At 55.3% G+C, this 13,602-nt stretch overlaps 5 protein-coding genes across 5 annotated transcripts; 3 read left to right on the plus strand and 2 right to left on the minus strand.

The window, feature by feature from the left end:
* The first annotated feature begins 50 nt into the window (after positions 1 to 50).
* On the plus strand, positions 51 to 2,216 carry K452DRAFT_148377 (uncharacterized protein). The gene is made up of 2 exons (XM_033535510.1): positions 51 to 218; positions 278 to 2,216. Exons 1-2 carry the CDS (start codon positions 216 to 218, stop codon positions 2,042 to 2,044), a joined length of 1,770 nt encoding a protein of 589 aa, XP_033391816.1. The 5' UTR covers positions 51 to 215; the 3' UTR covers positions 2,045 to 2,216.
* Positions 2,217 to 2,387: 171 nt separating this feature from the next.
* K452DRAFT_238072 (uncharacterized protein) lies at positions 2,388 to 5,367 on the plus strand (the record flags this gene model as incomplete). The annotated part of the gene is made up of 3 exons (XM_033537639.1): positions 2,388 to 3,371; positions 3,425 to 5,143; positions 5,209 to 5,367. 3 exons carry the CDS (start codon positions 2,388 to 2,390, stop codon positions 5,365 to 5,367), a joined length of 2,862 nt encoding a protein of 953 aa, XP_033391817.1.
* A 477-nt stretch (positions 5,368 to 5,844) lies between these two features.
* On the minus strand, positions 5,845 to 7,675 carry K452DRAFT_292682 (uncharacterized protein). The gene is made up of 3 exons (XM_033541417.1): positions 7,042 to 7,675; positions 6,557 to 6,983; positions 5,845 to 6,489 (listed from the first exon to the last, which is right to left on the minus strand). Exons 1-3 carry the CDS (start codon positions 7,289 to 7,291, stop codon positions 5,958 to 5,960), a joined length of 1,209 nt encoding a protein of 402 aa, XP_033391818.1. The 5' UTR covers positions 7,292 to 7,675; the 3' UTR covers positions 5,845 to 5,957.
* Positions 7,676 to 8,438: 763 nt separating this feature from the next.
* K452DRAFT_292683 (uncharacterized protein) lies at positions 8,439 to 9,998 on the minus strand. Its single transcript, XM_033541418.1, has 4 exons — positions 9,848 to 9,998; positions 9,660 to 9,793; positions 8,633 to 9,535; positions 8,439 to 8,584 (listed from the first exon to the last, which is right to left on the minus strand). Exons 1-4 carry the CDS (start codon positions 9,958 to 9,960, stop codon positions 8,532 to 8,534), a joined length of 1,203 nt encoding a protein of 400 aa, XP_033391819.1. The 5' UTR covers positions 9,961 to 9,998; the 3' UTR covers positions 8,439 to 8,531.
* A 346-nt stretch (positions 9,999 to 10,344) lies between these two features.
* On the plus strand, positions 10,345 to 13,307 carry K452DRAFT_280495 (uncharacterized protein; the record flags this gene model as incomplete). Its single annotated transcript, XM_033539456.1, has 2 exons — positions 10,345 to 10,462; positions 10,513 to 13,307. 2 exons carry the CDS (start codon positions 10,345 to 10,347, stop codon positions 13,305 to 13,307), a joined length of 2,913 nt encoding a protein of 970 aa, XP_033391820.1.
* Between the last annotated feature and the right edge of the window lie 295 nt (positions 13,308 to 13,602).

A 13,602-nucleotide genomic window follows, 5' to 3' on the forward strand; every position in this document is an offset into this window, starting at 1 on the left:
CTTACCTGAAACTTGCATTGACCTCCGACGTTCCATGACGTCGTCACAACTCACGACAGGGAAACGGGCAAGCTGGCAACCCGGAGCCATGTGCTCTGCTCAACAACCTTCGACGCTGGCAAACCATGTCTTTACTTAAATCGACGCATTCACACCTCAGTATAGCTGTGTGACCGCGCAAATAATCTCTCGGCTTATTCAACGCATCCTGCGCTATGGTTTGTTAACCCAACCGTCCTGCGACTCACCAGCAAGCTCCGCTCTAACGAGTGAGCAGGCATCACTTCTCCGCCAAATCGTCGCGGGACCTCGCGCACGCCATCCTGAAGCCGGCCTTGACCTTTGCTATGTCACCGACAATATCATCGCAACCTCTGGCCCTAGTGGCACCTACCCGCAACGCGCCTACCGCAACCCCTTGGACCAACTCGTAAAGTTCCTAAACAAGAGCCACGGCGACAAATGGGCAATTTGGGAATTCCGGGCTGAGGGTACGGGGTATCCAGACTCAGAAGTATACGGGCGTGTCTGGCATTTCCCGTGGCCGGATCACCACCCGCCGCCTTTCGCACTCGTACCACGAATCATGGCTAGCATGCGCAACTGGCTCAGAGAGGACAAGGAGCGCGTGGTTGTAGTACACTGCAAAGCTGGCAAGGGCCGCTCTGGAACAGTGAGCTGCTCATATCTGATCTCAGAAGAGGGCTGGCAAGCCGAGGATGCCCTCAATAGATTCACCGAACGCAGAATGAGGCCTGGGTTTGGGGCGGGTGTTTCCATTCCGAGCCAATTGAGATGGGTCGGCTATGTGGACCGATGGACAAGAGCAGGCAAGCTATATGTCGAAAGACAAATCGAGATACTTGAAGTGCACGTTTGGGGGCTTAGAGATGGAGTCAGGGTTGTTGTGGAAGGCTTTGTGGATGAGGGAAAGGCCATGAAGACCTTCCACACCTTTCACCGATCGGAAAGAGAAGTGGTGAGGGGAACAGTCAAAGACAGTGGAGGTTTGGCAGACGTGGTCGCGGAAGTCATGGGCCGCAACACTGGCAGCAAGGCTCCCACAAGTGGAAAGACCTTGGATCCCAAAGCTGACGGTCAGCTTGACGGCAAATCGGAGGGTAAGAGGAGCGTAGAGGAGCCTGGAGACACCCAAGATCAAAACCAAAGCCAAGGCGGTGGAGACGTCATTTTCCGCCCAAGCAAGCGCGTAGTCCTGCCCACCAACGACATCAATATCGACTTTGAACGCCGTAACAAAGCAATGGCCGGATTTACCATGGTCACGTCGGTCGCTCACGTCTGGTTCAATACTTTCTTCGAAGGCAAAGGGCCTGAAAATAAGGGCGAGGCGGAAAGCTCGGGTGTCTTTGAGATAGAATGGGACAAGATGGATGGCATTAAAGGCAGCAGCAGGAAGGGAACCAGGGCCTTCGACAAGCTTGCTGTGGTTTGGAGAGCTCTGCCTGACCAGGAGACTGGACGACCGGATGTGGTTATTAGAGAGCCCAGGGTAGGAGAGAAAGTCAAGCAGGCTGAGGCGGTTGATTGGAAAGGCACAGCCAAGCCTTCGCCCGGTGGGAGCAAGGACCTTGGCCTGAGGACAGCGACTCCCATGTCCGGGAGCCCTATTGCCAGCAAGGCGAGCAGCATTGGCGACCAGGAGGACCAGGGACAGCAGGCCGGCATGGTTTCGCAGCAAGATGCACTCAACGAAACGATAGGCCTGAAAACCCATGGGCCCAGTGGAGAAGGAAAGGTGAATGCGCCAAACAGCGACTCGGAAGAGTCGTCGAGTCCGAATGACGAGGCGCAGATAGTGCCGGCGGCGTCGAATCCAGAACTCAGCAGGACGGCAGGCATCGAGGAGACGGAGAAGCCGCTTGTGCAACGAGCGGAGCCGGTTGCGGGGATCATCAACGGGATCGAGCACGTTGCGACGGGCGACCTTCCGGGCGGCGTTCCGGAGAGTGAGATGAAGACGGCACACGCGCACGCGCTGGGTCATGTCAAGGCGAGCAAGAAGTCGGAGGTGAGCTCGTGAGTAATTGCGGGTGCGCGCATGCATTGGAGGTCATGGGTTGCTGCATGAACGGGAGGCTGGCTATGCAGACAGAATATGTCGAAACAGATGTTCGCACGCCATTTGTAGTGCTGCCTGGCAACGAGGCTGAAGGTGCAGTCATGCGGTGTAGGGGTGCGCGCCTCCCCCAGGCAGCGTCAGCAACTTATTTGCATTGCCAGCGCAGCGCCTGCCTACCTAGTTACACGATATGAGCAAACGCAAACAATAGTTAAACCGCTGCCTCGACGCCCTCATCTACACAACTCCGCCCGCTCTTTTCCCATCCATTTTCTCTTCCTCGTCCTCTTCCTCTGCCGACGTCATGGACAACGCGCGCGACGACCAGACCGGCCAGGCCGACAACCTTGCCGTGTCACAGCCCGCAGACGCCTCCGTCGATCTCACTTTAGCCGCAGACAATAATCAAAAGTCGCCAAACAAGCCGAAAAAGCCCAAGGCTTCATGCAAGAAGCACAAACCGGCGAAGCGCTCCAAGAAGGGTAAGCGAGCAGTCGCTTCAGAATCCGACTCTGACGACAGCTCATCCGAGAGCAACGACTCGCTCTCTAGTGACAGCTCCGAGAGCAGCTCGTCGGGCGAAGAACTGGCACGCAAAAGGTCCAGCAAAAGGGCCCAGAAGCTTCGTAAAATGAAAGCAAAGGCAAAAAAGTACAAGAAGAAGCCAAAAAAGTATGAGACTTCCTCTGACGAATGTTCCTCCGATTCCTCCGACAGCTCCTCCAGCTCTGAATCCGAGGAAGACACTCACTCCCGCCGCCACCGGAAGAAGTCCCGGAAGGTTGTAGAGTTGGAGAGTGGCGATGAGTCGGAAGAAGAGATCGAAGACGACGCAGTCGCGAAGCAAGACCAGTTGTTGCAGCTTCTGCTAGAGCAACAGAGCCTACAGAAACGCATCCTTCAACTAATGCCAGGCCTTCCACTCAGCACAAGGCAGCTACCACCCCTTGATGATATAATTCCGCCTCCGGAAGTAGGACGGAAGAAGAAAAAGGGAGAGGGGAAGAAGTCTTCAAAGAAAGCACTTGGCAAGCGTGGCAGTACGGTGGGATTCAAGCGTGTCGATGAACTTTGGGACAGTACAATCCACAACTACAAGCTCACGGAGAGCGCAGAGGACCCAGTAGACGAATTTGATGCGTATGTCTTCACCGTGCGAAGAAAGTTCGATTGGGAGAACAAGTACCGCAACACTGTTGTAGACATCAAGTCCAAGCTTCTACGCGAGGCGCTACAAGAAATCATGAAGGACGTCAAGGGAGTGTCTTTAGTGGAGGAGCAACCTTGCGTAAGCTAACCCTGTTTGCATGACCCTTATATGAGGCTGACTTTGCATTGCAGATCGATCCTAATTTGCTTTTTCTTTACCTCGAAGAGCTCCGCACCCACGCCAAGAAAACACTGAAGGCGAGAGCTAAGAAGGAAAAGAAAAAGAAGAGTAGGAAAAGGATAAACCTGATGATCGCACACTGCAAGGTCATGGTTCGCTTCCTCGATGAAGATTACGATGAGACAAAGAAGACTCTATATCCCATGCTGAACGCTGGAAACATCACTTTTGATCTCTTATGGGCACTTTTCAAGCCAAACACCGTGGCATATACCACAACTTACGGCTCTGTCGAGAACCCTCGTTGCTTCAAAGTCGACTACGCTACGAAGGAAAGCTCATTCATTCGTGGTGACTGGTACTGTATCGAAGGCCGCTACCTGGAGTATGACGGAAAGAATTATGGACTGGGTGACTTTGAGATCAATGTCGAGTCCTTCAAGGGCCCTCGAAAGATCACTAGCCTGGCCACTTACCCTCTTCATTACCACAAAGACTGTGAAACGCTCAAAAAACAGCTGATAGAAAGGGGCAAGACATTCGTAACCATGACAGGAATGAACTACAAGTTCCACAAGGGCCTTGCTTTCGAGAAAAGGAAGAAGATGGTCGCAAAGCACAACGTCAATGGTCGCGTCATGATTGATCCCGCTATCTTTCGACGCATCAATCCGAACTATCCGATTTCACTGATTAAACCCAAGGACCAGGATGCGCTCTATGATATCGTTTCATGTTGCGATTGTAGCGACGCGGAGTCGGACGACGAAGACGGTCCCGGATGCCCACAGAATCCAGCTGCGGAGGGGCATGAAGAGCGAGAAAAGACCAAGCTCAAAGTCATTTATGACGAAGTAAAAAAGGAACATCATGTCTTGGAAGTTCCAGTGGATGAAGATGGCGACGAAATCAAGGTCGAAAAACTTGATAAGCTGGGCGAGAATACCAACGGAGAGGACGCTGAAGGAACGGAAAAAGTACAGGAGTTCACTGAAGAAGAGCTTCTAATTGCATCGCCGGTGGTACTGGGCTTTGCTTTCTCCGAGAAGCGCTGGATGGAGTTCTCTATTTCCGGCCTTCAAGACATCAAGTGGAACGATGAAGCCTTCACTTCCTTGGTCCTCCAAAAAGATCGAAAGTCTATCGTCAAAGCCATGGTATCCAGTCACAAGTTCCACGCTGCTCAGACTATTGACGACGTGGTCCAAGGCAAAGGGCGTGGAATGGTCTTTGTCCTCCATGGGCCTCCCGGTGTGGGCAAGACACTGACTGCTGAAGGTATCGCTGACTACCTAAAGTGCCCGTTGTACGCCGTCAGCGCGGGAGAGCTCGGAACCGAATCGTGGCGCTTGGAGCAAGAATTGCAAAAGATCATGGATATTGCGCACTCTTGGGGTGCAGTTCTCTTGCTTGACGAAGCGGACGTCTTTCTCGAGAAGCGCCAGGTCCACGACATCCACCGCAATGCACTAGTGTCGATTTTCCTGCGTCTGTTGGAGTACTTCCAGGGCATTCTGTTCCTGACGACAAACCGAGTCGAGACGTTCGACGATGCGTTTCAATCGCGCACGCACATTGGTCTGCGCTACGAGGAGCTTTCTACGCAGGCGAAGCGGGATATCTGGCGGATGTTCTTAAGGAAAGTACACGAGATGGACGGGACAGCTACGGTGGACTTCAAGCCTTCGGACTATGACACTTTGGCCCGTAATCCACTCAACGGCCGACAGGTACGTCACTTTGTTTCTCTTTGCGCGCGCGTTTGTGGCGGAGTGCTGACGTTACTTTGGTGTAGATCAAGAATGCTGTGCGCACCGCGCAGGCGCTGGCGATCCACCAGGGCGAGAAGCTGAGCATGACGCACATCAAGGCAGTGCTTGATGTTGCGGAGGACTTTGAGCGTGACCTCAAGGGTGGGACGGGCTACATCGATGCGATGCGGAGCTATACTTAAGGTTGGTATGGCTTCTTCTTTCGGATTCTTTCAGGAGGTGCATAGGGAATTCTTTATGGACCAAGGGGGAGTCGGACATTTTTGCTATTGAACACGGCCGTCGGTGCTATTGCTTTGTTGAACCGTCAAGGTTACGTGGGAATGAGTAGTAACGGCAGTGATATGCGAAACTCTGACGGCCGATTTTGATGCGTGAATGGGCTATGAGCGACGATGGGATGAAATTGACACGGACAAGGACAGTTTCGGAGTTTGGCTTTCGGTAGTATGGTGCACAGGTACATCTCTTCTCAGCACGCAGTTAGCAGCAATGGTATCATTCTGGTCTTCTACAATGGGCCGTGATGAAGAAAACAGGAACTCAAACTGAATTGATCATAAACAACGTACAACAAAAGCACAGCAAACGAAAAAAGCTTTACACGAGAGGAATACTACAATTGAACAGGAAATTTTTTAAAAATCTGTACACTATACAAAAAAAAAAAAAAAAAAGCGCGCAAGCTCAACAGCTCGGCTTATTTGGCAACCAACGCCAACGCCCTTTCAAACCCAGAAAGCCTCAGAAAGCCCGCGGGGAGAGGACGAGCTTAGATCCAGCGCTTGGCGGAGCCAGCGAACAGCTTGTTGAAGGCGTACGAGTGGGGAGCACGCTTGGAGGGGGTACCACTGGGAGCAGCGCCGGAGGGCATAGCACCGCTGGGGGCAGCGCCAGAGGGCATAGCGCCGTTGCCACCGCCCATGGTGTTGCCGGTGGAGTGGCCGCCGTCGGCAGCAAGGTAGGCGGCGTTGGTGGCGTCGGAGGTGTGGTTGGCAGTGGTGTCGATGCCGATGTTGATCCAGACGAGGAGGCCCTTGGTGATGTCCGAGGGGTCGAGGTAGACGAACTCCGGGAAGGGGTCGTAGTTGGTGTTGTTGGCGGCCGACGGCGTCCACATGTCGTCGTCGTTGGACGTCACGTCCTGCGTGTTGGTGTTGTAGGGGGCCGTGGCCTCGACGGCGCTGCGCAGCGCCGTGTCGAAGAAGACTTGGCCGATGTGCGAGACCTTGCCGCCCGTGTAGCTGCCGTTGGAGAGGAGCTGGGCGTTCTGGTGCACGACGACGTGCTGGTGGGTGGCGCGGCTGAGTGGGGATGTTAGCTTCACTGCTTTCTGTGGTGTGGCGGGGTAGATGCCGGATGGAGGCTTACCCAGTGTAGTGGCCGGGGAACAGCGTGTCGAAGGAGGCGACACCGTCCTCGTCAGTCTGCTGCAGGCCGCGGAGGAAGGTGCTGTTAAGCCCACCCTGGCCGGTAGCGGAGACGCCGGAGTAGACGCCGGTGGCGTTGGCGGCCCAGATGTCAGCCAGCAGGCCGGAGAGGGGCTCGCAGGTGTTGACGTCGGTGAACTGGAACTCGAGGTGCATGGGCACGCCCTGCTGGCCCTCGGTGAGTTCGGAGCGCAGGTACTCGCCCGTCACGAAGTAAGGGCCGATGGTGTCCTCCGGGGTCAGGGCGACCTGCGTCTTGGCGCCGAAGAGCGTCTGCTTGTCGAAGGTGTCGATCTGGCCCGTCATGTTGTGGTTGACCTCCTCGAACTTCTTGAGGGTGGCCAGGTCGCGGCGGTGCAGGAAGGGCTCTGGGGTGTGGCTGTCAGTGATTTGACGCTCCCGGCTGTCAACGGGCTGCAAACTTACTGCTAGAGATGCCACGGGCCTGGCGGAGCTTCTCGGCCTTGGAGGCACGGCGGGAAGCGGCACGCTCAGAGGCCTCTTGGGCCTTGGTGTTGGAGGCGCACTTGCCCAGGCTGCGAACGTAGCGGTTGGCAACGACGTCGCGCTCAGCGATCTCGCGGCGGATCTGAGCGGGCTCGTGGACCTCGCCGGGGTGGGCGACGGCAGAGCCGGCAATGAGGGCGGCGGCGGCGATCTTGGTGAATTGGACCATGGTGATGGATTTGGATTTGGATTGAGCGAGTTGGACTGGCAGAAGAATCGAAGAGAAATAGCAGAGAAGAACGAATGTACTCTGGCGAATGAAGGTGAGTGATGATAGACCAAACGCAGCGAGATGTAAACGGCTTTATACAAACACAGCACGCAGCAAGTCAAACATTTTGTGGGGAAAACGGAGCTCGTCTCCCTGCGCCCGCCAACCATGGCCACTGCATTACGCGGATGTTGTCGTCCTCGAAGGCGCAGAGGCTGGCGAGAAGGCGTCGTGACGAAACGGGTAGGGAAGCTAGAACCAAGTCGGATTCGCACGGCGGCCATGCTCACTCGCACAGGCCAATAGCAGCGTCGGCATATGGTATAGAGGGTTTCTTGGCAGGTGTTTGGAGTTGTAAGTGCTCCGCGCAAGAGCTTACGTCGCCTAGGTGGTCCAACCCCAGCGCTTGACCTGAATCAGTCTCGAGCCGTGAGACATTCAGTCTCGCCAAGCCGGAGCTCCGAACCTCAACGCCTGCTATGGGGGATTACGCGGGAGGCGCTGCTGCGTGTCCGCGCGTTGTGGTAAGGTTATCGCTGGTGTAGCGACTTTGCGACAGTTGCCCTGTTGCCCACCCCCGGCTCCATCCCGGCCCCGTTCTCTCTGTCAGCTTTTTTCTCTCTATCCTCGACCGTCGACTGGCTTCCGCTCACGCTTTGGTAATTCCTCGCCCTTGACTGGCCGCGTCCCCATTCCCAACGCTTACGTTGTCATACTGAATCCTGGCCGTCTGGTTAGGCTTCCTGTCGTTCAATGGTCCAGACTGCGACCGTCTTAATTATTCAATCCCAGTGTAGGTAGCACTCTGAGACTTCGAAGTAGTTGGCCTATGCGTCTTGGGCTGGCCAACTCGAGCCCAATTGCTAATAATGTGTGAGCTGTAAGTTGCCCCTTCTCACTTTGCAACCGTGAAGGGGGCAAGGAGCTTGGACTTTTCCTTTGGCCCTATGGCCTTGCGCATAATCGTGTCTGACAATTGGCCGTTTCCACAATCCACATGGCTATGGAATGTTCTGAGGCCTGCGTAGAAAGTGGCTGGGCCGAATAAATCGGAGCTCGGGCGGCACAGGTAACTTTATGCGGAGACGGCAGCGCTGATCACAGGCCGGAAGAGGCAATCGCTTCAATTGAGAGTGAGACATACATATGCAGGAGCCCATCGGTTGCCGGCATCGGATGCGAGCTCTCTCCGCTTCTCCTAGCGGAACAGAACACGATCCAATGTCTCAACAAACGATCTGATTTCTCCCTCTGTATCAGAGGTCAGTATGCATCAACGGCCAGGACAAACAAACTCACCTGTGTTGTAATGCACCATGCTAACGCGGATGACACCCTCATCACCGAGCTGCAGAACTTCATCCACCAACCTCTTCGAGTAGAAATGACCCCAGCGGAATCCAAAGTTTGACACCTTTTCGACGCTCTCGACGACCTCCCGCGACCCCTTTCCCTTTACCCCGAAACTCACCGTTGGAACCCTTCTGGCCGGGTCTGACTCAGGATCACCGTATACGGTGAAAATGTCAGGCTTCGAGGCGAGGTAGTCCAGAAGGATCTTCTGCAACTTCGCCTCATGAGCTACAATACCATTCGACGTCTTTCCTGGCTCGTCGCCACCTAGGTACCGGACAACGGCAGGGAGGCTCTGGGTGAGTTCGTAGTTTGCTGCCGCCAGTCCAAGCTTGTTCTCCAGTGTAGTCGACGGGTTGAAGTAATGGCCCAGCGATGTCAGCTGCTGCTGCGCGGCACGGCTGCCATACAGCATCGCTATGTGCGGACCGTACACCTTGTACCATGAGAAGCTGAGGAAATCCACACCGAGGTCCTTCACGTCGATCCGACGGTGTGGAGCATAGGCCACGCTATCCACGCAGAGCATGGCGCCGGGAATGGAATGGACCACCTGAGCGATTGCCTTGATATCGTGGATAGTCCCGAGAATGTTGGATGCCTGAGTGCACGTGACGAGCTTTGTGCGAGGAGAGAGCAGTCCCTTGAGGCTCTCAGGGTCGAGCTTGGGGTTGGTGGTTGGTGCTGAGGTCCACCACTTCAAGGTAAGGTTTTGGCGCTCGGCAATTGAAACCCAGGATGCAATGTTGGCCTCATGGTCAAACTTTGAAACAACCAACTCATCGCCAGGGGAGAACTTGATGGCTTGAGAGAGGTTGCGGAAGAGTTGGGTTGTCGACGGCCCAATGACTGGTTGGGATCAGAACCTACGGACGGATGGCAAACTTTACGAAAATAAAGGGTTTTTGGCTTTGACGATCAAAGAAAGAAAGCTATTACGGGACTGAAAACAAAAAAAGCATTTTCAACATACCAACCTCGTCCGGTTCTGCGTTTATGTACTTGGCTCCTGCATTACAGCCTGTGGTATAGTACTCAGTGGACTCTCTCCCAACTTTGTACGACGCGCCGAGCTGAACATTTCTGTTCGAGAGATAGTTCGAGATGCTGGCGGAGTCTTAGAAAGCTTCGCAGGGAGCATTGCAATGGTCTTAAACCTACGATGTGATGACATCGCCCAAGGTTTGGCTTCCACCAGCGTTGTCAAAATAGACCTGCTCCTGGTCCAGAGCGGGGAATTTTTTGCGCACGGCAGCGATATCGAACTCGGACATGTTTGACGGGAAGTAGTAGTATTTATTTAGCAAAAATGAGGGGGCAGACGTTAAGTATGTGGTTGGGACAGAGTGAAATAATAAGCATCCTTCGGGATTACTGATACCACGAACACGAGCGGGGTGCGGGGTGCCAATGCAGAAGCGTCTGCTACAACGTGGGGCAGAAACTAGGTTGCGGGGCATTTCTGGCCGAGCATTAATCAACGTGACCGCGGCCAGTCGTGCATGTATAATGTCGAAATTCGCAAAGTATCAAGTAGATGAGGCCTGGCACTCTGCGCGACGGCTACCCGGAGCAGCCAGGGTCCATGCATACACGAGTCGCGGCCCTGACAACGCGTCTTCCCACGCCCGGCGTCATGGCCCGCTCCCCATGACACCATGAACATCGACGAGGACCTCGATGCCTTCGCCGTCCGCGACCTCTGGCGCTCCTCGAGCCTCGCGCTTCCCGACCTAGAAGCCTCCTCAACCCTCTTCCCCAACATCGAGCTTGACAGTATGTGCGCTTCGTGCCCGACGCGTCCGGCTGCAAACTAACGCCTGCAGTAACCGCTATAAAGCTCGACAACCCCTATGCTCCCTCGAAAGACCTCGAACATGACCTGCGCTTGCCGGATCTCGAAACCTTCCAGTATGGCGTGCTTGAGGACCTGGATTCCGGTCAAGAGTCGACCGTATCGTCCGCGGCGCCGCAACAACCGCCCGAAAATGAAGTCAAGGACAAGGATGTCTGGGATACTGTCGCGGACCTTGCCCCGGCACATCAGGACATAAGATTCCAGTCGTGGGAAGCGTTTGGAAAGCCAGGCTACCAGGAACCCAGCCATACCTATGTCGGTGAAGCGGGGCCCGAGGCGTTCGATGTCGCTGTCGCGCAACAACAGGATGAAGAGAAGAGTAAAGGTTCGGGAAGGATAATACGGGCGGATATACTTCTGCAGTCGTTATACAACCTGGGACTTGGCCGCTCGTCTGCTCTGTTTCGCTTCGATGCTCAGAGCCAAGCATTCGCGCAAGCAATTGAAGATGGTCGCATGTCCGGATTCAGCCTAGAATCGGCACAAAGTTTGATTAACAACTTCATTCAAGGCGGCGCGACAGTCAGGTATCTCCGAAACATGGTCGAAAAGACGTATGTGACGAGCAATGCCTTTCCTGCGCGGGTGGCTTTGGCGAACGCTATAGGAGCAATTCTATCTGCGCTAGAAAACCACCTCGGCAATCAAGCAACCTCTGTTAACAGTCTGCTGCAACTTCAAGATCTGTTCGAGCGCCCACACCGGATTCTTTCCTTGCTGAGGGAGATGGTGGAGGCAGTGAGGACTACGCGCAGTAACGAGGAACTGGTAACTCAACTATATATCCGGGTCCAGGACATGGATCAGGGTGACAACTGGTTGCGATCATTGTTTCTGGAAATTCTGTCCAAAGTCACAAACCCCTGGATCCAGTTCGCCGCGGGGTGGGCTGGCTTGAGACACGGGTTTGATGCCAAATTTGGCAAGAAAGAGCTCAAAAATAGCTTTGCTGACATTGACGAAGCTTCGGAAGACCAAACTGAAAGCTCGAAGAGAGTTGAGCATATTTACCGGCCCGAGAATATGCCCATCTTTATAACGGATGAAGACGGCCGGATGATATTCGAGACTGGAAAGAGTTTGCGCTTTCTTGAAAAGCATCATGGAGGCCATCCTCTATGCGCCCCACACTCGTCCGGTGTTCATGCGCCTCCTCTCGAGTGGAAGTTTGACTGGGAGGTGATGGAGAACGTGGCCGCAAAGGCAAAGGATTACGAGAGAAGTCTTGTCGACGCGATACACAAATTTGGACAAAAGACTCAAGATGCCGCGATGGGTGAACACTCAGAGCTAGAAATCAAAAAGCTTCTGTCCGAGCCGCAGCTCACTGACACTGAAAAGTACTTCCAAGACACAGCGAAACTCTTCGACCAAGCTCCCACCACCGAGGAAGCTGGCGCTTCGGCGATTCTCCACCGCTTAGTTGTTGACTGCATTTCCGTAAAGGCCGCTGATGATGAAAACGCATTCACTTTCGCCCCGCCTCTATCGGTCACTCCTTCCTTGTCTCTTACGCCACTTTTCATGGCGCAGGCCCGCCTCGTCAATGCCACGACGCTCCGTCTCTTCTTCAGGTCTCATGGACTACGGCTGCATCTGGCGGTACAACGCCAATACCACCTGCTCGGCGATGGAGTTTTCATGTCTCGCCTGACTTCTGCGTTATTCAGTCCCGAGCTCGAGACCGCAGAGAGAAAGCGCGGGACCGTGCGAACGGGAGCGCCGATGGGGTTGAAGCTGGGATCACGGTCTACATGGCCGCCAGCAAGTTCAGAGCTGCGTCTGGCACTGATGGGAGTCCTGAGCGAGACGTACCACTCCTCGGAGCTGTACCAGACCTACAAGAACGACCCTTCGGTGAAAGCCCAACACGAGGTCGGCATCAGAGAGACGCCGGACCTGCCAGGCAACCTCAGCTTCGCAATCCGGACGCTCCCATCGGCGGACATTGAAAAAGTCATGGACCCCAACTCGCTGCACGCGCTCGACTTCCTGCGCCTGCAGTACACGGCGCCGCCGCCGCTGCACCTGGTCATCACGCCCTCGGCCCTCGACAAATACGACCAATGCTTCAAGCACCTCCTGCGCATCTCGCGTATGCTCTTCGTCGTCTCGCACCAGCTGCCGCGGCACGGCCTGCCGGGCGTGCCCGAAAGCCACTCGCTGCGCGCCGAGGCGCACCACTTCGTCACGAGCATCGCGGCCTACTTCTTCGACAGCGGCATCCGCGAGACGTGGGCCGCGTTTGCGGCCTGGCTCGACGAGCTGGAGCGCCGCTTGGCGGCCGAGGACGCGCGTGGCGAGCTCGGCACCCGCGTTACCGAGGGCTTGGAGAGCGTGCGCGCGGCCCACGACGCGTGCCTCGAGCGCATGCTGTTTGCGCTGCTGCTGCGGCGACGGCAGGCGCAGCTTCTGGCGCTGCTGGAGGACATTTTCGAGGCAGTGCTGGGGTATGCCAAGATCGCTGCGCGGTACGAGCACGAGCACGAGCATGAGCACGCTGTGAGTGCCGACGACGCGGCTGCCGTGCCCGCCCTGCGCGCCGCGTTCCGCAGCAAGGTCCAGGTCTTCATGAGCGTGTGCCGCGGGCTGGCGGGCAAGCGGGGGTATGCGCGGGGCCAGGCCGCGGCGGCGCTGGGCGGCGGCCTGTTTGGCGAGAAGAGCGGGGTGCTGGCCGAGGAGAACACGATTGAGCGGCTGTTGGTGCGGCTGGAGATGAGCAAGTATTATGGCGCGCAGCCGGCGAGGGGAGAGGGTGATTGAGTGGTTAGGTAGGTATACGGAGGAAAGGTTAAGATAAGATGGCGTCGGGGCCGATGTGGTGGTGATGGTAAATAGCAAATGGCAAATCTGAGAGCTGCTTCGATGTCTCTACTGTAACGAACCTGACTCCAATGATGAACTTCTTGATTGCTGCTTGTTCGCCTTTTACCAGAGAGCCTCTAAGCCGATTTCAATCATCTTTCTTAAGCATGTACGATACATGTACTTTTACAATTATGAATTCGGTCAACAGGCGAACTAGTTGCCTCAGAACTCATGACTACAGCGGTCTTGT

Source organism: Aplosporella prunicola, assembly GCF_010093885.1.
Source record: "Aplosporella prunicola CBS 121167 unplaced genomic scaffold K452scaffold_61, whole genome shotgun sequence".
Classification (NCBI taxonomy): domain Eukaryota; kingdom Fungi; phylum Ascomycota; class Dothideomycetes; order Botryosphaeriales; family Aplosporellaceae; genus Aplosporella; species Aplosporella prunicola.

Excerpts from the sequence above, each read along its gene's own strand:
- K452DRAFT_292683 (XM_033541418.1), bottom strand. The coding sequence starts at position 9,960 with ATGTCCGAGTTCGATATCGCTGCCGTGCGCAAAAAATTCCCCGCTCTG. Across the intron at positions 9,794-9,847 it reads TTGGGCGATGTCATCACATC|CATCTCGAACTATCTCTCGA; the intron begins GTAGGTTTAAGA and ends AGACTCCGCCAG. Across the intron at positions 9,536-9,659 it reads CGCAGAACCGGACGAGGTTG|TCATTGGGCCGTCGACAACC; the intron begins GTATGTTGAAAA and ends GATCCCAACCAG.
- K452DRAFT_292682 (XM_033541417.1), bottom strand. The coding sequence starts at position 7,291 with ATGGTCCAATTCACCAAGATCGCCGCCGCCGCCCTCATTGCCGGCTCT. Across the intron at positions 6,984-7,041 it reads GGCCCGTGGCATCTCTAGCA|AGCCCTTCCTGCACCGCCGC; the intron begins GTAAGTTTGCAG and ends GCCACACCCCAG. Across the intron at positions 6,490-6,556 it reads TTCCCCGGCCACTACACTGG|CCGCGCCACCCACCAGCACG; the intron begins GTAAGCCTCCAT and ends ATCCCCACTCAG.